General features: G+C 41.7%; 1 protein-coding gene across 1 annotated transcript; it reads right to left on the minus strand.

The window, feature by feature from the left end:
* Nucleotides 1-1,082: 1,082 nt before the first annotated feature.
* On the minus strand, nt 1,083-22,845 carry DUSP3 (dual specificity phosphatase 3). The gene is made up of 3 exons (XM_077806365.1): nt 22,398-22,845; nt 12,102-12,328; nt 1,083-6,358 (listed from the first exon to the last, which is right to left on the minus strand). Exons 1-3 carry the CDS (start codon nt 22,757-22,759, stop codon nt 6,153-6,155), a joined length of 795 nt encoding a protein of 264 aa, XP_077662491.1. The 5' UTR covers nt 22,760-22,845; the 3' UTR covers nt 1,083-6,152.
* Nucleotides 22,846-22,912: the final 67 nt, after the last annotated feature.

Raw genomic sequence — 22,912 nt, forward strand, 5'->3', positions numbered from 1 at the left:
CAGCACACATGCCCACTTAAAGATGCATGGCCTACTCTTCTGAGATTAAGGGTGCTCAGTATTTTTATGAACTCAGTGGCAGTGGAGGTGCTCAGCACCTCTGAAAATCAGCTCACTGCAATTCAGCTCTCAAAAATCCATATCTGCTCTGATATATTTTTTCACCTTTGATTCTTTTTAAGTGGTAGTTACAGCACATAATGTAACAAGTACGACTTGGAAAGCTTTGTTTGTGGCCAGCATCTGAGATGGAAGAAAGGGACTGGTGCACCACAGAAAAGGGGGCAGAGTCCCCTTTTCATGAAATTATAAACATCTTAGCTGTGCCTAAAAACTGACTTTGTGTTTAATAAAGTAGAAAATTGTTCAGTGTTTTGAAAATGTAAGCTACAATCAATGTGGATTTGGGTAATTAACTTGCAAACCTTTAATTGCAATTGACAGGTGCTGACATCTTATAGCAATTGGCATAATTTGAGACACTAGCTGGACACACTAAGCTCAGTCCCAAATGCTGCAGCTTTTCAGCAATGTGGGAGGCTTGTGATGAAATTTTAAAAAGTCTTATTTTTGAACAGTTGATTCCTGGAAAGAACATTTCTGCCCAGACTGCAACAACGGAAAGTGGAGGGAGCTTTAACAGAACTGCCAAATCAGGGCTGTTCCAGCATTTCCAAAATGAGCTACTTTTTTGATTAATAAACACATTTTCATTTTGCGTTTAGGACAGATCCTCCCCTTTTCTGCCCTTTTGCATTTTTACAGAATGTGCCAATAAGTAGCGTGTGTACAGAACCCAGGTGATTATGCAAGTTGTTTGAGTATTCTCTTAATGTCCATAGAAATCATATTCTACTGAGAACCTCTCTTCAGGTGTGAGGCAGCTCTTCTGATTTGCTGTAATTATGGCCATCTGTGACATTCCCCTTGAGGACTGCTGCAATTCCATGCAAATTACACCGTAATGTTCATCATGCCAACTGCACCATACAGACTTTATTGCACATTGCTCAAACATATTTGGGGTTGGTGTTTGTTTTGTTTTTTTTTTTGCAAAACACCACAACACACTGTACAGAACAAACAATTTAACTCTGGTAATTTATTTTGTCACATCACAAAACATGAGCATTGTACATTTGATTTTTCTAATTGGAGTGATCCCCACATAATGGAATAAAACTCCTCTTACTGAACACCAGGAGCTCCAACCAAGATAGAGGAAAAGAACCTGCTCGCTACATAACTTTGTGCCCTGTACATTTTCCTCTCTAGTACCCTGTACAGAAAGCTGTTTTCCAACTCCAGTAGTACAGGAGCCTTAAAGTGTACATGAAAGGAGATAAGAATGGCTCGTTGACAAACCTGTACAATTGCTAATCCCACTGGATGGAAACAGAGAGCTGAGATATTCAACAGAAAGCCAGTGCAGGTTCTGTTTGTATAGATCAGTACCATTTAGCTAGATCTATCGGTATAGATCAGGATTTTTTTTTACAAGTTTGTGGGTGGTACTAACAGCTTCAAAGTTACATTTTAGACTTTCAATTCCAAATTCCCATAGAAAACACCGTAGGGCAGAAGCTGCCCATTTATGTTTAGGGTTGGGATATCACAGAACACGAGGTTTCCAATTTCCAATAATAAACGCATGGAAGTTACCACCTAGGTCTGTTCTATTTTCAGTTTTACACATTGGCAGAGCCCATGACATGGATGCATGAACAACATTATTTTACCGCAGTCAAACTAGTAATACTAATTTTAATGAAACTGGAGAAAGTAAAATTCCGGCTGTTTGTACTCACGCCTGCATCAGGGATTTTAACTGGCCCTGACCAAGAGAGAGTTCATTGTAAATATTTAAATGACTATAAAGCATTGCCACTCTCACACCTATTGTAATGATTCCTTCTTGTCAGAAGGAACATACATGTGACAGAAGATTTTCAAGTCAAAGAATGCATAATAATCAGCATTTATATAGTGCTTTTAATCTTCAAAGTACTTTCTAACCATTAATTAATCTTCAACATCCCTGCGAGGTAGGTAAGTATTGTTTCCATTTTATAGGAGAAAGGTGACCAGCCCAGTGTCATACGAGTCCAAATGGAATTGGAACACAGTAGTTACTGGCTACTAGTCCTCCATTCAGAGCCTACCTCTCAAATTCTGAACTAGTTTTGCAAAATGTTTGCCATTTACAGGAAACCACTTGTTCACCGTACACAGTTGCAACGGCACCCATTCATGAACTAATTTCTGGCTGTACTACGTGTTGCTGTAGTGTAACATGCAGAACTGTTGCAGTTCTGTTGTAAACAGCTGTGTCTTAGTTGCATGGCCCAAGGATGACGACAACAAAAAAGTACAAAAAGGTTTCTGACTAATGAAGTCCCACACCTCATACTCTTCTCTAAATTATAAACCCTTCCCCTGTAGTAGTGAAATGGCTAGGACATTTTTGGTTCAGTCTAAAGCATGAGAACAGTCTTTGCAAACAACGATAATATTTTAGAGGACTCAGTACTTATTGGAGTTGCTTTTTTAGTAAACAACCAAACAAACCCAAAACATTCCTGCAAAGCAAAAAGCAATTGCTTTTGTTCTTGTTATTTTGGATCTGGCATGGCAGATTTACTTGCTCTGTGACAGGTTTGTATCCTGAAGAGACATCCTCCCTTCTCCAAAGTTCTAACTCTATCTACTCTGACAAAAAGCAAAGTGCTGTTATTTAGAGATAAAACTTTTATCAACAAATCCAGAAGAGGCATTCTTAGTTACAGCTAAAAGAGTTTTATCACTGGTACTGCACCATGTTACTACTTACCTACTCTTCTGTGCTTAAAAATATCTTTCTCAATGGTCACGCCAGTAAGGAACACACAGCAGCAGCTGGCAGCTCCACTCCAGTTTCAGTAAAAAGGCACAGTATTTTTTTTGGTACTTTGTCAATTTCATCTTATGATGGAGGAAATCTCTATTTTTTCCCTTTTAATAAGATCTGGCACCTACAGTCAAAGAGATGCACTACGAAGCGTAACATGATTATGGAATTAAATTTAGAACTAAGAGCTCTTCTCAGACAGCTGCAATCTGCAGAATACTATGCAACATTAAAGGGCTTAAACTGGAAGAACAGATGAAAGACTGGAGGAGCACATGTGACATCACAAGTTATACTCTTAACTATACTTTTCAAGTGGCAAAGAGTCCTGCGGCACCTTATAGACTAATAGACGTATTGGAGACGTATTCACCCATGAAAGCTTATGCTCCAATACGTCTGTTAGTCTATAAGGTGCCACAGGACTCTTTGCCACTGTTACAGATCCAGACCAACACGGCTACCCTTTTTACACTTTTCAAGAGTATGAGCAGAACAAGAAACAAGGAATCAGTTTTATGTATGAATCAAAGTACTCAGTAACTCACTATAGGATATAATGTTTCAGAGCTTGCTTTTGGGTTAATTCATTTCCCACAGGCATCTGTCATTCATCCTCAACAGGTACCACATCTGCCAAGTTTGAACACTGAAGACCTGGTTCTGATCTCATTTACACTGGGGTAAATCAGATGTTATGCCACTGAAATTAGTGATATTACACCACTGCAAATGAACTCTGAAAAGGTCCTATAAAAGAAGAAAAATATGGAGATATTTTTCATATCTTTCTTGATTTCCAGTTCATTTTAGTCATATGCCAACAGCAAGCAGCAATCTCTCCACCTGCTTTTAGGTGGTTCATTAAGACAATACAGAGCTGTGCAAATCCTATCATCACCACAAAGCAGATGGACTCTACTATTCCAACAAAAAATACTGAGATCCTTCCTGGATGTTTCTGATCACACTCCCACTAACTAAACAGATCAATCCAGGAGCATCTGTGGAATAAAAAAAATCTAATACCTAATAATAATTTCTTTTTAGATCACTCACTGGGTTGGAGCCCTAGCTTCTAAATACCAAATCAAAGCCAAAGAGACAGAGAGAGAGTGTTTTCTATATTATTTGGATTCATATTTGCAATACACTGATGTAGGTAAAGAGATAAAAGCTCTATTCCATCAAGTAGAAAAACAGCTTTATCTGTAAACAAGATTGTAGTATACAAAATGGAGAATGAGTAATGTAGAAAAGATAAGGTAGGTGCTCCTATTCACCAGCTTTCATAATACCAGAAAAATGGGCAACCAAGGAAATTAAAAGGCAATACATTTAAAAATTTGATCAACAGGAAAGACTTTTACACAAACATAATTAACATGTGGAACTCACTACCACAATACATGGAAGTCAAGGTTTTTTAAAAAATCAGACATTTATATTGATAGTGAAAAGTATCCCCAAATGCATTAGATATGACAAAATTCTATAAAGGATGTAATTCAGGGCAAATGCCGAATCACTAAATGCACAGGATTCAGTAGATGGAATTCAGTACATACTTACCCTATGTGCTGATTGTTCCATAATCATCCATTATGAGGCCATTTTTCTGTGGAAGCATCTGGAACTAGCTGCTGACAGAGACACAGTATGGTGCTAGCTGGACTACTTGTTTGGCTATACCTATCCTATGCAAAGAAACTGAAGCAAGCCCTGTTTTTGACTAGAGAAGTCACATGTGGAGTTATAGGCCAAGAGACCCAACCCACAACTTTCTTGAAACCAAACAGTGTAAAAATATTAAAATAAAAATAGATCAGGAAATAACACACGGTTAAAAAAACTGAATACATAAAAAGAACAACCTAGTGCTGGGCACTCTGTGCATCAATAATACAAGAGGTTTTCTTGTTAATACATAAAAACACACAGAAAAACTGAACAAGTATGTGCAGGGTTCTGATAGCATTACCAACAACTCTGTGGGTGCACCGGTGCGGCCCTGAGTACATGTACAGCACTGTGCTAGTCTTTAAAGTTATGTTTGCACACTCAGCCAACATACACATGGTAAACGAAGCAGTTGCCTCTCCAGATACTGCAGTGACTCAATGAGGCAGTGTCTAAGAGAGGCCAAAGATATCAACCACTTGGAAGTAAACGTTTGCCATGCCCATGTGATGGACAACAGGGCTCATTTCTGTTTAAACACAAACAGTGCAATCCTACTTCAAGCCAGAATGTGCTATCCCTTACAATGGGCAACTTACAATAAGCAATCAGCATGTGTGCTTCTTGAAGGGAAAACATTTCAGTGAGGAGAAAGATTTCAGGTTCAAGCTTTCCAGGGGCAATATAAATAATAGTGAGGTTAAAAAAAAAAAAAAAAAAAAAAGAACCCGAAATTCACCTAAATCCCTCATGAGCAGCCAATTCATATTGTGTGTGTCTTCTGTTCAGGTTCTTATACCACACCAAGTATCAATATACCTAAGCACTCCCATTCTCTGCTCCTCACTTTCAATTCTGTCCTTTGATACTGGCTCTCTATATTTTACTTTTCCTTCTGAATTTTAAGATGAAAAAATACAGCATTTTTGTTTCTACTTAATAATAAACACAAATAACAGATATACAAACTCTATTTACAAGGGTACTTGTATTAACATCAGACTCTGGATGGCTTTACTGCCACACTCAAGCCCTGTATGTATACTGTATTGTATATATCCATACCACACACAAAGCTATACACACTAATAGGGGAGAGTGCAGACTTTAGGCACCTGTGAGTGTGTGAAATACACTTTTAAAAATACAGTACTTCAATTAAAAGCAAGTGAAGGGAGGTGCGTTTCTGCTCTTGGGCACCCATGTGGCTGAGCTGCATGGATGGGATTCAAGAACATGAAGCTTAAATAAATGACATCCAAAGTCAATGCGAAGCACATTATGTCATGGGACTTCCAGTGGGCTCTGAAACAAACACATGTGATGACAGCTGATACATTGTTGGAGTTATCCCTCTAAAGAGCTTTCTTTAGTGCAACAACTCCTAGGAGTGATGGAGCTTTGTGCTATTTTAAAGGACAGACCCAGACATGTGGGAGATACTTTCACTAGACAAGGAGAAGGGACTCTGCCTCCCTCACACCACATGACCTAGCCTAGCCGTTTGATTTTGGGTATCTAAAGCACCTAACGTGCACCCTTTGACAGTTTGGAGAGCCCTTCTGAGAAAATGCAGCTCCTCAGTTTAGGGCTTCAGTTTGCCCTCCTTCACTAATCTCTCATTGAGCTGGCAGAGCTGTTTCAGGAAGCCATCATTGGGCCCAATCTCCCGCTTCTGCCGGACAGCGCTCACAGCGGACTTGACCTCCATGTTCTGGCGAAGCATCAGATAAGCAATGACCAGTGTCGGGGAGCGGCTGTAGCCTTCACGGCAATGCACAAATACCCGGCCTGTACAGGGAGAACATACAGAAAACAACAAATTATAACTCGGAAGCACTACAGAAACACCTTTGATGGAAAGATGAATGAACAGAGTAACACTGGTCCTTCAGCAACCCAATGACTGAATTTTGAATGGTCTCAGCTAGAAGACAGGTACTGTGTCTCTGTTAGCAGCCACGTTACCATCCAGCAGACTGCAAAACAATTACACATTATAAACACCTGTACAAATTAAAGCAGAAAATACCATATTTGTTTCCAAAGAGAGAGGAATTGGACTCCTTCCATTTGCTAAGTTCCTGCAATCTTTCAGTCTAGAATAAGGGTAGCAGCCTGCAGGACTCCCTAACTTCATCTTCTGCAGAAGAACCAATGTGGTAGCGAAATTAAAAACACAGAATTAAAAGTATGCAAGGCTGCAGATGCATGGTATAAACAGAGACTCAGTTGTTGTTTGGATATAACATTTCACAAAACAAGATACACATCCTTTACGCTGCAATCCTAGCACTTCCTATGTCTCTACCTCAGTTACACCTTCCCCTGCTACTGCCACATCTCTGCTTCTGAAGTCACATTAGCATGTATCAGAGTAGCAGCCCTATTAGTCTGTATTCGCAAAAAGGAGGACTTGTGGCACCTTAGAGACTAACAAATTTATTTCATGCATCCAATGAAGTGAGCTGTAGCTCACGAAAGCTTATGCTCAAATAAATTGGTTAGTCTCTAAGGTGCCACAAGTCCTCCTTTTCTATGAGCATGAAAGCACTCTCATTTTAGAGAAGCTGCCTGTTCAGCATACAGGATACAAATGAAGGTGCTGACTATGCAGCACCAATAGCCAGCAGAACCCAGTTACAAAACATACCTGCACCAAGAGCACACAGAATGCAGCCAGCTGACTGATACAGGATTCTGAATGCTATTACTCCAGCTATTTGTGGGGAATGTGCTGTAGATAAATAACCAAAAAGAAATTAAATAAAATATCACCTCCCTTCTCCCTGTTTGAAATCTGGCCCAAGCTGGTTTGCTCTCAGGTGGCTTCTCACTGGCCCATGTTTCTAAAGACAGACCCTCTCCCTAAACACAGGGGAGATGGGAGATGCTGACCCAAACAAACCCATTGCAGAAGCAAGAGGACAGAGGAATCACACATTTCTCTCATAAAGAAAAGGAGGACTTGTGGCACTTTAGAGACCAAGAAATTTATTTGAGCATAAGCTTTTGTGAGCTACAGCTCACTTCATCGGATGCATGAAAGCCAGTTTACTTTGAACTGCAGCAGAGAAAAGACTCTTAGCATATTTGCCTTGGGCTATTGAGATCCTTGAGGGAATTTTTTAGGAACATCAGCATTGCAACCTTTGTGTTAATTTAAAGGCTGATCTCCTAACCACTCTCCTTTATGTCTATAATATTTATTATTGGAACTCGGTGCCACTTCCCTTTCCATCGTTGCTCATCATTGCAGTATTGGAGAAAAGTTATCACTATCCCTCCAGGAACCAAAGAGAGGATAGGTTTCAGAGTAGCAGCCGTGTTAGTCTGTATTCGCAAAAAGAAAAGGAGTACTTGTGGCACCTTAGAGACTACAATCCTGTCCTGATAGTGCCTATCACCTCCAGAGAAAGGGAAGTGCCTAGAAAATGTAAAAGGAAACTTAGTTTGATAGCATCCTGTCTGGCAAGAACTCACTTATCAATAGCTGGGATGTGAAATCCTCACTTCTGTATTGTTTTGTCATTATAGTTCCCACTTTGCTATTGCTTGTCTGTATAATCTCTGTCTGGTTCTGTGATTGTTTCTGTCTGCTGTATAATTAATTTTGCTGGGTGTAAACTAATTAAGGTAGTGGGATAGAATTGGTTAAATAATCATGTTACACTATGTTAGGATTGGTTAGTTAAATTTCAGGAAAATGATTGGTTAAGGTATAGCTAAGCAGAACTTAAGTTTTACTATATAGTCTGCAGTCAATCAGGAAGTGGGTGTGGGTGTGTGTGGGGAAAATGGGAACAGGGAATGGGGGTGGGGAAATTGGAATCATGTTTTGCCAAAGGGGGAAATGGGAACAGGGAATGGGGGTAAGGAAATTGGAATCATCTTTGGCTAAGGGCAGGACGGGAACAGGGACACAGGTGTAAGATCTGTGGTGTGGATAGTAACTTGTCTGAAAAAGGAAGGGGGGTGAAGCCAATTAACTCCCTGCCCTACCATACAATACAAATAATTTTAATAATGGATTCATTTAATAACTGGAATGGACCTTTAACCTAGTTAAAAATCTATTAGTTTTTGGATAATAACTAGACTGGTAGGTCAGAAGTTGCTTAACAGCACCTGAGACTTAAGGAGTCCCATCAGAATTAACAAAGGCACTGACAAATGACTGAACATTCAGAGTCATTTTGTCACTGGTATTCACATTTCTGTGAGCACTATCCAAATTGACCAGGTGCAGCAGGACTTCCGTGCCTCTATTACAGTTCACCCCAATTGCCTGAACCTGCTAAACTCTCCTTGCTGGTGCAGGCCTGTTTCTCTGGCTCACAAAGCTACTAGGAAGAGGTAAATTCTTGCTTTTGGAATTCATCAGATTGACCAAACTGTAAACTGTCAATCCCTTAACCCCCTACCAAAAAATAAAAATATGCCAAAGGCAGATCCCCCTGGACTCCCTAGAAAGAGTTCTCTCTCCCCCTCTGCAAAAGACTCTTCAGCTGTTCAGATGTGGGCTGAGAAAGTCATTGGGAGCATGTGAAGAAATATGAAGTAAGTAGAAATAATGAGTTGATGAGAAGCACAAGCTGACCTACTGCACTCTGTACTTCTAAGCTTTCAGTATAGAGGAGGCCCATGTTACAAGCTTTTGCTTTGCAGCATCGCTAAGCTTATCTCAAGTTTTCCTGGGACTCTGGGGAGCAGCAAGGTATCTAATATTATACCAGAACTTCCATTTGAAAATGTTTAAGATAATTTGGTGCAGCAGAAATTCCAGGGGGCACATACCATAACCAGATAATCCATCTGAAGTGAGAGTTCTCAGAGCTAAAAATCTCATGACTCAGGGATTGTTTCTTTTAACCAAGCAGCAGTCTGTTTATTCAAACCAGACATCTTTTATCTATGTTCTGATCCTCTGACCAGTGACAGTGTTTGGAACCAGCACGGAAAAGTGTCACCCTTTCCCTCTCTCTTTAATAAAGTCCCAAAGAAGTGTTTAATCTGAGAAGCTGCTACACCAATTCCCAGTTACCATTTCTTCTTGCTCAGAAACACTCTGGCGTTACTACAATACCTTCTGCAGACTCTTTTGGATTACTCAGCACTCAACTTGCTTTATACCTTCAAAGCACTGAACAAACATTAATTAATGCCCTTACAATTTCACTCATACTAAGGACTGTCACATTCAACTCTAGAGTAGATTAACCCTGCCCTCTGTACAAGCACTGGGGCCTTGGTAAAGTCTATAATCTTCTCCTGATGAGGAAATTGTACAGATGGCCCAAATTCATGTCTGTCTAGAGGCCATCTCAATTGGTGTAATTTATACCTTCTTCTGTACCACGCCCTCATGTGTATATTACAGAATCTTAGACTGTGTAATTTACACCCAATCCTACATGCCATCTCCAAATTTAGCCCACTAAGAATAAAAGAGTAAATTGATACATCTCACTTCACATCTGGCCCCATGATGAGTAAAGCAATGAGCAGGGCATTCTAAGGGCATGTACAGGAGACCCTAGAGGAGAAAGAAGCAGCACTGAGTCAGTTGTGTTAAAATATCTAAAAATGTCACCGATTCCCCTAATATGCATAAAACCTGCTGCCTTCGCGCTGGAGTTTTTGGTCCTTATCTTCTGTCCTACTTTCTGAGCATTCATGCTACATCTAAAGATGACCAAGTAAACAACAGAGGAACAATGAATCAAATCCTAAAAAGTCTGCCTGTTTTTGGTGACTGGGGTGCAGATAGTAAATGTAGAAAAGTGTTAATTAATCTGTGAGAAAGGAACCAATTGGGAAAATACTGGTATGACTCCTCATTTCCAGCTGCGGGAAACAGAACATAATTTGCAGGGGGGAAAGACATTAAATGAAAAGCACTGAAGACAGCAGAATTAACTTTTTTCAAAAAACAACAACTTTTATTGCACAGAAGTCAGCAAAATAAATGGAATACCTTCCTAATATCACTATTCAACGTAGGAAACTGCTGTTGCTGCCACATGGGATGTTATGTGACCACAAATGGGAGAGGAGATGCTTTGTATGATGTGAATGGGAGAGGAGCTGCCCCCAAAACACTCTTTCAAGAGGTTGTCCATACACTGACGGTGTTTATAAAGCTCTGTTTCAAAGCAACAATCATACAGTGCATGGTCAAAGAAAGGTTTGTGAAAACATATTTTAAACCCCTCAGTCCAGGACAGAAGAGTGAAAACATGGCATAACAAGTTCCTGAGGCTAAAGGGGTGGGGGCTGATACACTGGGCTTGGGATATTATCTTATTCCTAGAATTCCTTGCTTCTGGAAAGAACAGAGGGGTGAAAAACAAGGATATTCCCTCTGAGCCTTCTGCAAATAGAGCTGCTGACAGAGGAAACAGCTGCTCAGAATGGATTGGTGGATGAAATCTGTGGATCATAATTTAACTGACTTTAGCTGTATTTGTTTAAAGAGTGTGAAAACTTATGCCCACTGTCAGGATATTGGATAAGGAAAAGGCCATGTTCAGATGCATGGGAGCTTATGATGCAATAATAAAATACCCTTTTTAAAAAAGGGAGAATTCCTTCACAGCCATATAAAATATAATATGCCCACTACCCCTGCTACCAGGAAGAAGAAAAGATCTAGAAATAGGTAAGTGAGCTCCTAACCACGGAGAGAGTGGGTTTTTAACAATTCACAAACAATAGGGGGCAGGTATTTAAAGATATTTAGATTCCTAGTGGGATTTTCAAAAATACATAGGTGCCTAAGGCTTAAGACAGGGGTAATCAATTATTTTTTGTCAAGATCCAAATTTCTTGGTCAAGGTACACTCAATGTCCAGACTCCAGAGAAAAGAATATAAAAATAACAACAATAATGATAACAAGTAAATAAAAAGATTTTGCAGTCCGTTCCAAAACATCTTGTGGTCAAGATTTGGCCTGCAGTCTACATATTGACTACCTCTGCCCTATGCTAAGAAATTATCCACTCTTGCATGTGTTATTTGCATTTAATCTGCATCTCTAATATTAGCTTGTGACTTGAGTGTTGCATTTTGCAATGTTCATCCTGACTCTGATTTATGATTTTTACTGTCTTGAATTAGTGTTTGGGTCCTGCATTACTTTCCGGATTTTCCATTCTGATCCACTAATATGTTCAGGAAATATTAAAGCCTCTCTTCCTAGCACAGCATTTCCAATATTATTTTCCTTTACACTTTCATTGCTAAGATGCCCTAGCTGTTTTACTCTCCCCAAATCACCCACTGTTGTGGCAGTTTTCCATTGTTTCATACATTGCGGGGCTCTGTTCATAGAGAGCAAATTCTTCATTGTATATTCAAGTGCCCGAAACTCCTCACCAAGAGGTCTAAGTCCTAATCTGAATGCTTTGGTTTCTGTTCTACTGAAAAACTGAGGAAAGAAAAAAGGAATATTTTAAACAATGAAACAAATGGCCAGTAAATTCACATACTGAATAGAAAACAGGGCAGAGAGACTCTTGGAGATACCTTACCATCCTTCTGGGACAGCGCACTGTCAATAAAGTCAGCTGCCTCCTCAAAATAGCGACTGAGGTTAAATTCTTGGGTATCATTAGCTTTAATGCCATGGTAGGTGATGCCTGTGCCTTCGTAGAACTCTGCATTAGTGTTCACATGCATGAAGGATTTCCCCTCAGCTGCGTTCAGGATGTGGGTGATGCCCAGGCGCTGCAGTCTCATGATATTCTTGGCTATGAACCTGGAAAGTAAGAAGTATCAAGAAAACAATTGGGGCTCAGCAAATCACATAATCAGAGGCCAAACTCTCAGTATTTTCAAGTGCCCTCAGAATCTATAACAAAGCCCCCTGCTGTCCACAGAATCATAGAAACGTAGGACTGAATGGGTCATTTAGTTCAGTCCCCTGCACTGAAGCAGGGCTCAGTATTAACTAGACCATCCCCGACAGGTGTTTGTGGAATCTCCATCATTGGAAATTTTTAAGAACAGGTTAAACAACCTCCCTTTGTAATTTGTTCCAGTGCTTAACTACTCTTACAGTTAGGAAGTTTTTCCTAATGTCTAATCTAAACTTCCCTTGCTAAATTTAAGATTACTTCTTGTCCTGTCCTCAGTGGTTAAGGAGAATTAATTTATCACTCCCCTCTTTATAACACATGGACTCTTATCACCTTTTTATCTTCTAGGTGCTTACAAATTGATTGTTTGATTATTTGCTCCATTATCTTTCCAGATACCGAAGTTAAACTGACTGGTCTATAATTCCCTGGGTTGCCCGTATTCCCCTATTTTATAGATAGGTACCATATTGCCCCTTCCCATCCTCCACAAGTTCTCAGGGATATTGCTACTATCTGGTGATAGGTTTCAGAGTAACAGACGTGTTAGTCTGTATTCGCAAAAAGAAAAGGAGGACTTGTGGCACCTTAGAGACTAACCAATTTATTTGAGCATGAGCTTTCGTGAGCTACAGCATCCAAGGAAGTGAGCTGTAGCTCACGAAAGCTCATGCTCAAATAAATTGGTTAGTCTCTAAGGTGCCACAAGTACTCCTTTTCTTCTATCTGGTGATAGTTACTCAACACTCTGCACTCACCAGCGAGTCTCCTACAGATTTTCGTCTCAAAAGTTTATCATATTTTTAGCCCGTTCACACACAAAAGGTTCAATCCTTTGCTCCATATTATTCAATATATATGAAGCTACTGAGAGCTGGTGTGACAACACGTGCTGCAGTGCCAGGATTATACAGCCAGCTCCCTGCTCTCAGTCTCAGCTGAAATCAGCATCTGGCAAAAGATGAACCCAAGCAAAAGGGAGGCTATAATTTTAGGAAAATGGAAACATTTTGAAGTATTTGCCTCATTGTCCATACACTGTAAAAGTCGGTCCACAGCTTATAGGTCCCTTCAGATTCCTCAGTTCTATCAGATAACAAAAAACCCATGGTGGCCAAAAAAAAACCCCCAACAACCCCCAAAACAAAAAAATATTTCCATCTGCAACTGGCCAGAAGACTGCACCCCTCGTGTCGGGTACAGACCTGGGCATGATGATACATGTGTTCATGCCCTCCAAGCTTGATTATCACAATGCATTAAATGTAGGAATGAAGACATATGACCTAAAAAAACTCCAGCTGGTACAAATGGCAAAAGCCCATCTGCATAGCAACACGAGCGACCATGAATCTATCATGACAGTGCCCTACTCTCTGCATTAGAATTTATATTAGGGATAGGCAAAGTAGTTCAAAGGGAAACAGAAACCACCAACATCCTCCATCCCAAATCTTCACCTGCTTTTGGAAACAAAATCATACCAAACTTTCAGGGTTCTGAACCTTTCAGAGAACTCCCCTACTCACCAGCCCCATTTGTGTACATTCATTTTTCAGAAGTCTCATCCAGGACTGGAACCAGAAGAGCTGAACTATGGTGAAAAATCAGCTTTCACCATGTTTCTAGCTGGGTCTGGAAGCACAAATCTCATGGGAAAGCTGCTTCTCTCAAGAGCCCTGGCCCCATTTAGCAGACACAAGAGGTTTTAATAGTGGTTGAGCTTTAGATAAACATATGTGCAGTATATTTTTGGATGGATTTCTAAGTTCTGGCAAGGTGCCAACAGCTTTTAGGTGGACGCCTTTTTATTAGAAATCTAAATAGATAAATAAAATCTGAATTAGTAAACTGTACCCAAACTGAACCCACACTCTGGATTTTGAGGTTCCCCAGAAATTAGCTCACAGTTACCACATAATAAAATGTTAGATAATGAACATATAAACCTTATCCTTTTCCCCTGTGACTGTTCCCCTTTTTCAATGAGTGCACATTGCAGATGAATCCTCATGTGTGAGCAAATTTTCTACATGTTCTGCCATATGTACCCAATAATCATGGCAATGGGCCATATCATTTTAAAGACTTTCATCTATTAGCCAAACAAAAGTTGGCTAATTTTCTGTCTGGCAGGATAACAGCTGTGCCAGGGGATAAGCCTCAATGCCAGGGGAATTCTACTTGGAACAGAATAGTAAATGCTATAAAAACAAGGCCAAAAGAAAAAATGTTCATTCTGTAGTGTATGCCTTGTCCTTTCTTCTCATACCTGACATTTGTATTGATGGAAGTCCTTTGGGTTTTGAAGGAATAACAGAGCTTTAAGGACAGCAGGAACTCCTGTGTCTGAGAACCACAGACTAGGTTATCAATAACACTAGAGGCTGGTCTCTAATCCTTACACAGTAAATGAGTTTGAGAGTTATACCTAAGGTTCTTATCAGTACACTTAGTGGAAGCACAGAGCAAAGCTTGGCTTCTGCTTATTGTAGAACAAATAAATCCATTTTCAAACAGTCCCAGAAAATCCCACTTCTTACATTTCAGTTTCATTGTATTGCCCTCAAACATTGGCTCCTGAGAAACAGAGCAAGGAGATGGTCTCTGGGAAAGGAAAGCAGGATCAGCTTCTTTTCCCCTAAGAAGCTCATGGAATCTTAACTGCTCTGAATATAGAACTCTCCCCATTCTGGCCCTGTAATATTACAATAGCTGTTACCTGAGTGTGTCTTTCTTCCTACCATAGATCACTTTTACCTTCCACAAAATTCAAGTCCTAAAGGCACATATGGCAGCAGTTAATGGTAAATAGTCCTAAGTAAGACTGTAATGCAACATCACTCATGCAGCCAGCCAACCCAACAAATAAAGAGTTATAGTCCAAGCCTTGCTACAAGACAGAATTCACTAATAATTTCTCCATTCTGCCTACCAGTATCCCCAGTGACAGCACAACTCAATTCTTATTGGGATATTCATATACGTCAATTTTCTTTTCACCACCTCTACCAACAGCTTAATTATGTGAGCAACACACCAACAAAAGATTAACTCTGCCCTATAATTAGTGGGCAGCCATTAACAACTCATTTATCTTAGCCTGCCTATTGCCATGGGATGACAGGCCCAAATACATACACTTTCTACATACAATAAATGCAGGATAAACTGAAGTGTACTTCCAGTTGGAACAAGTACTTTCTAAAATTCCCCTACTCAGATGGGCACCATGAACCAGACTCAGACGTCCTTAGCAAGATCTTGTTACCAAATACATATTCTGGAGATGTGGCTTGAGGTGCTTATACGTTTTCAAAACACAGTTTGAAATACAACACTGTTTCTCTGCCAGCAGTGCAGAAGTGATGCTGTTACATATGCAAGATTTGCTTGCTTTTTGACAGAACAGCAATTTTCACAGGACACAGATTTCGGCAGTAAAAAAGGAAAAAAAAAAAAAAAAGATAAATGGTCCATGTCAGCACAGGGCCAGATGAGGGGGAAATGCAAACACACAAACCAATAGGCTGAAGAGCGTTCTGTACATTTACTTTTCTATGCCAGAACATCAGTGTCTGCTCCCAGCCTGACTCTGAGCATATTATTCTTTAAAATGCTTTGGACACATTTGAGAATTGTGTATTAAGATTATCGACTGCAGCTCACTGTAAGTTAAAAAAAACCCCCTCACATCTAGAGCCCTGAAAATCTGCGGATATCTGCTTTATATCCATCCGCAGACCATGTTTGCAGGTTTGGACAGATGCAGGGCTCTAATCACATCCACATTAATATCCTGTAGCCCTAAGATACAGGAGATCTGGCTCTCAGACATTAATACATGCATTGGGAAAGCCTTAAACATATCCTGTTCTTTTTTAATGCTATTCAGATAGGAATTTATGATTCATTGGTACTAGTCAGAAACAATTATTTTCTGTGAAGTACCTCCTGGAGATGCAATTCAAAACAGTGTTAACACGAGGAAAATGTTGAAATTTGTTCGGTAGACTGAGGATGATCTAGAAAAATTCTGTAATCACAGAAGCTGGTTTAGATTTCATGCTGTATTTTGAATTATTCTGCTGACTTATTATCTGAAAAATATATAATTGTACTGGTCAGAAACCTGTGCAATAGTGTTTACCCTTTGTTTTGAACCTCTGTTTTGAGGAACTGGTCCTCTCTGAATGGTTAGGACTGTCTGAATACGCTTTTCAGTTATTATCCTTCGCTGTTTTATCTTTGTGTTTTCATCAATTATTTCCTTCATCTATTATATGCGAGGTCTGTTCAGGCCTAATTTTAAAGCCTGACCTGAACTCAACTAGACCCACAGCCCATCCAAACATGACCCAAGCCCGAGAGCGTTAGTCATCTCATTTTCAGACCCAGCTCAAGCCCAGCTCGACACTTCCCCCCGAACCTGTATTACCACTGCCACTTGGTCTGGTAAAGGCTTTCTGCTCCCATGCCTGTGATCTGTCTCCGGCCACCTCACGCCCATGAAGTCAGTACAGCCGCAGATGTGTGACCCCTCCAGCTGGCCATCGCCGCTGCACTGGACTGTGTGTGCTGCAGAGGGAATGACACTGCTACTCGTCAGCCCACTCACACTCACACCACAGTGCAGCAAAGAGGTGGTGGCCCGCAGGAGTGGGGCAAGCAGCTGCCACCACATAGAGTCGACAGGCAGAAGGAGGTCATCAGAGATTACCTGACCCAAGCCAGTGAGTGGTGGGTTGTTTTCAGACCCAACCAGACCTGAACCCAAAATTTGCTGGGTTCAGGTCAGGTTACAAGACTCCATATTATATGGAAAATTTAGTGCTTTGGCACTAAGTCACACAACAGAGGGACTGTTCATATTGCATTGTCTATGTTCCAATTTAATCTCACCTTTCTGAATTTCTGAGCTAAGTGAGATCCCTGAATATTCTAACACCACTCCCATTTTTAGCTCTGGATGATTCATTCACAAGAAAAAACAGACATACCACGATGTGAAATAGTCCGGTAGGTTTCAATCAAAAGTTTATTCTGAATCCAGCTCAGATATTTTCATCCATCTGTTTGAATCCTGTTGCCTACATGCCACTCACTGGGCTTGCGATTTCCCTGTGTCTGAAACCCTGCAGGGACGTGTCTGCTCTAGGAAAAAAAATTTTTTTAAGTGCTTCCACTGGGCAGTGATAAATCAGGCGCTCTATCCCAAGAAGGAAGTGATCCATCCAGATCAGGGTTGATGCTTCAGTGTCAGAGCAAATAATCAAGTCACTTCATTCTCCTTGGGAGAACATTTGCCGTACTGCTGTCCAGCACTATCTTGCTGCAATGTTTGCAAAGTGCTTTTGACAACAACTCAGGAGGCATCAGAGACAAGGATTACATGAGGGCCAAAAGCAAGACGTGAACCATTCAACCCATCTCAATTCACACAGACTATCAGTGCACCATCACTTAGCTAGATTTTTTTTACATTTGTTACTTAGTAAGAAAGAAGACTCAACTGGTTCTATTGTAATGTAAGATATGACTCCAGATTTCTTCATATGGACTTGCTATACAACCTGAATTGTTAGAATTAGAACAATCATATAACAGAACATTTTTGCAGGACATAGTTTGTATGAGCTATTATGGTTGATTTAATAAGTTAAATAGACACAGAAAGTTACTTTGGGGAAAGATTTTATCAAATTAATTGGAGATCTGACCTTTCAGTTCCACAACCAGAATAAATAACTGTTTTCATTTGTCAACACATTCACACCGTTCTGACATTCTGTACTGCCACATAAGAGCAATACAAAACTTACACAGAAATCACGCTATACCATCGTCCTCCACAGTTACTTTGCTGAATGATTTAATGGATTTTGAACAGAGTCTTTAATGATAAGGCAGACATTAAAAAAAGAGAATGTCTGTACAAATGCAATGTCATTAACTTGTACTAACTCCTAGAATCCCCATTTCTACCGTGAAGATTCACGTGTTTGGATAAGGGCTTGTGCCATCCCCAACCTCGCATTACCTTTTGTTTGAACCTGCAGTGAAGTCATAATCCTAGCTTTGTGAAATCACAACATGTTGCTATGGAAATTATGAAATCCCCATTTAAAGGGAAAGTATCTTCAGTCCCTCCACCCCCTCACAAATTTCTGATCAGCACTATCCACCAGTCCAGGTGTACATACAGCACAGATTTTACATTTTAAGTCTCTTCCCAGAGAGACAAGGTGGGTGAGGTAGTATCTTTTACTGGACCAACTTCTGTTGGTAAGAGAGACAAGCTTTTGAGGTACACAGAGTCTGGCAAAGGGCTCTGGGTATCACAGCCAAATACAAGATCAAACAGCACATATTCTAACTACTTATGCTAAAGTACAGGACCATTCAAGGTGAAGTGGCCTGTTAGCACTCTGCAGTCAAAGGATAAAAAGAAAGGGGAGTTAGTGGGTTGCAGATTGTTGAAATAAGCCATATTTCATTTAATAAAGACACTGGATTTATTGCTTATTTCAACGATCTGTAACCCCTAACCCCCCTCCTTTTTGTTCTATGACTACAGGGGTGTTAACGGGTCACTTCCCCTAGAGTATGTGCTATGGGACCATTCATTCGGTCTGATCTTGTATTTAGCTGTGACACTCTGAAGGCTTGTCTTCATGTACAGTGCTACAGCGGCGCAGCTGCCAGCCCTTTAAGCCATGTCTACACTAGCGAGCTTACAGTGGCCCAGCTGTTCTGATGCAGCTGCACCACTGTAAGATCACTCATTTAGCCATTCTGTAAAACCACCACCACAAGCCATGGTAGCTATGTCAGCCCATCGACATAGTGCTGTCTATGTGGTGCATTGCTCAAGGCATGGATTTCACACCCATGAGCAACGTCGTTACACCAACATAGGTCTGTAGCGCAGACCTGGCCTGAGTACCTTTCCAGACCTGAAGAAGAGCTCTGTGTAGCTCAAAAGCTTGTCTCTCTCGCTAACAGACGTTGGTCCAAGATATTACCTCACTCATCTTGTCTCTGTAATATCCTGGAACTTACACGGCTACAACAACTAGGCTCTTACCAGCCTGCCAAAACATGATTCTCCTCTCCCACACACCAAAGGGAAGACGTATGTTCTTTTGCCACAGGCCCCAGAGGCCAGCAAAACACAGGAAATTAGAGTGTAGAGTGGATTTATACCAAACTGTTGCTCTATCCTGTGGAGTCCTTGCTACTGTTGTGGGAAACTGTTCATACACCTTCTACACACCTGATGATCTGATAAGATAAGATAACCAAGCGGAGTGCCCCAAGGGTTGGTCCTGTGGCCGGTTTTGTTCAATATCTTCTTTACCGATCTGGAGGATGGCGTGGATTGCACCCTTAGCAAGTTTGCAGATGACACTAAACTGGGAGGAGTGGTAGATACAGTGGAAGGTAGGGGCAGGATACAGAGGGACCTAGACAAATTAGAGGATTAGGCCTAAAGTAATCTGATGAGGTTCAACAAGGACAAGTGCAGAGTCCTGCACTTAGGACAGAAGAATCCCATGCACCGCTACAGACTAGGGACTGAGCAGCTAGGCAGCAGTTCCGCAGAAAAGGACCTAGGGGTTACAGTGGACGAGAAGCTGGATATGAGTCAACAGTGTGCCCTTGTTGCCAAGAAGGCTAATGGCATTTTGGGCTGTATAAGTAGGAGCATTGCCAGCAGATCGAGGGATGTGATAATTCCCCTCTATTTGGCATTGGGTAAGGCCTCATCTGGAATACTGTGTCCAGTTTTGGGCCCCACACTACAAGAAGGATGTGGAAAAATTGGAAAGAGTCCAGGAAAGGGCAACAAAAATGATTAGGGGCCTGGAGCACATGATTTATGAGAAGAGGCTGAAGGAACTGGGATTATTTAGTCTGCAGAAGAGAAGAATGAGGGGGGATTTGATAGCTGCTTTCAACTACCTGAAAGGGGGTTCCAAAGAGGATGGCTCTAGACTGTTCTCAGTGGTACCAGATGACAGAATGAGGAGTAATAGTCTCAAATTGCAGTGGGGGAGGTTTAGGTTGGATATTAGGAAGAACTTTTTCACTAGGAGGGTGGTGAAGCACTGGAATGGGTTACCTAGGGAGGTGGTGGAATCTCCTTCCTTGGAGGTTTTTAAGGTCAGGCTTCGCAAAGCCCTGGCTGCGATGATTTTGTTAGGGATTGGTCCTGCTTTGAGCAGGCTGTTGGACTAGATGACCTCCTGAGGTCCCTTCCAACCCTAAAATTCTATGATTCTATAATAAGACAGAAAATATCGTAGTATCACAATATAAAACTATGGTATGTCCACAGCTTGAATACTGCCCCATCTCAAAAAAGATATATTAATATTGGAAAAAGAACAGAGAAGGGCAAAAAAAATTACAGGTATGGAACAGCTTCCGTATTAGAAGAGATTAAAAAGACTTAGACTGTTCATCTTAGAAAAGAGACAACTAAGATGTGATGTTAAAGGTGTATAAAATTATGAATGGTGTGAAGAAAAAGTGTTATTTACTCCCTTCACATAACAAAAGAACCAGGGGGCACCCTATGAAATTAATAGGCAGCAGTTTTAAAAACCAGCATACGTAAGTATTTCACATACCGCACAGTCAAGCCATGGAACAAACTGCTATGGGATGATGTGAAGGCCAAAAATGTAAGTAGGTTAAAAAAAAGAATTAGATAAATTTGTGGAGGATAGGTCCATCAATGGCTATTAGCTAAGATGGGCAGGGACACAACCCCATTTTCTGGGTGTTCCAAAGCCTCCGATGGCTAGAAGCTAGGACTGGACAACAGCAGATGGGGCACTGGAAATTGCCCTGTTCTGTTCATTCCCTCTGGAGCATCTGCCACTGGCCACTGTCAGAACACAGGATAGTGGGCTAGATGGACCATTGGTCTGATACAGTATGGCCATTCTTATGTTCTTATGGACCAAGGCAGAGCTTATTGTGTGTTTAGGATAAAGGTGGAGGTCCTAGTTTTATTTTTATTTGTATTACATTAGCGCCTACAGATCCACCTTTTGCTATAAAGAGACAGTCCACTCCCCCAAAATCTTAAGTCTAAACAGACAAGACAAAGTTTGAGATGGGAAGCCAAGGCACAGAGCAACATAGTGACTTGCCCAAGGTCTCTCAGAAGGTCAGAAGCAGAGCAGAGAATAGAACCCACAGTTTGGATGGAGTGAATGTAAATACCTTACAATTGAGAACAGGAACAGCCCCAGGCATTTTGCCAGCCAGGGTGGAGAATGTTGTTGGCATCCTAACCCACCTCCAAACAGCTGAGAGAATTTAAAAAAAGAAAAAAAAAAGCAAAAAGCCATCTCCTGGGCAAACAACACATTTTCTTGAATATTTGCTCCCATTTCTGTGGAGTGTCTATTGTGGAGCATAAGACTATAGAACTTGGACTGCAACCCCCAGGACAGCTACACAGGGGGAAGGCTAGTGCGGACGCAGTCACATTCAGGTCAGAGCCTAGCCAGCAAGATTTCTCATCCATTTTTAGCCCACTCTTGAATTAGCTTTGACAGCTTTTATTTTAATATCCCTCAGTTCTGGGACTTCAGGGGACCACCAAAATCCTTTAGCAAACACCACAGGGCCCTACAGCTCGGAATACACACGCGCACACTCCCCTAACTGCAACCTAGGAACCATGGATGTCCAGGGCCACGTAATCCTAACCCACAAACCTTTACTACCCACAACCTCCTAGGCCCCAACCAAGTTCTCACAAATATTCGGATACTGAGTTAGGAGTCGGGAGCCAGACTCCCTGGGTCACCAGCAACCCAGCTTCCCCCATACCCTCGGCTCACCCAGCCCCCGCCCTCAAATCAGGCCGGTGGGAGCCGTTCACAGCTGTGCTGGCTCGGGAAGTCACTGCCTGGGCCTCCCCCCCGCCAAAGCCTCCCCCGCACTCACGCGTTCCCCACGTGGATGCGGGGTGCCACCTCGTTGCTGTGCGCGCTGGGGAGGCTGTAGCAGCCGCTCCCATTAGCCAGCAGGTCGTTCAGCTCCTCCACTGAGATCTGATAGTCGGACATGGCCAGATCGAGGCCACTCCTTGCAGCCCCCACTCTTACTCCGCAGCTCCAGGCAGGGCCTTGCTTCTCTCCCCCCACGAGCGCTGGGCTGAGCCTGATAGGAGGGGCTGGGATCAGCTGGTTCTGCCAGCAACACCCAGCAGCCGGGCACAGACGGGTCACTTTGAGCATGAAGGCTGCACGCCCCGCGGGGGTGATTTTTCCTTGCCCCGCTACTCCCCGAGTCCCGCTGTCCCCCATCCTGACGCCTCCTCCGGGGGAATCGCGCCCCACTGTCCGTCCCTCCCCTCAGCCCCCGGACAGGGCACCGCAGCCCCGGGAACCGGCAGCAGGTGTCGAGTTCGCCTCCAGCTCTGGGCCCCCGCCCGCCCCATGGAACTTTGTGTGTCGTTG

The sequence above is a fragment of the Eretmochelys imbricata genome, chromosome 27 (genome assembly GCF_965152235.1).
Source record: "Eretmochelys imbricata isolate rEreImb1 chromosome 27, rEreImb1.hap1, whole genome shotgun sequence".
In the NCBI taxonomy this organism is placed as follows: domain Eukaryota; kingdom Metazoa; phylum Chordata; order Testudines; family Cheloniidae; genus Eretmochelys; species Eretmochelys imbricata.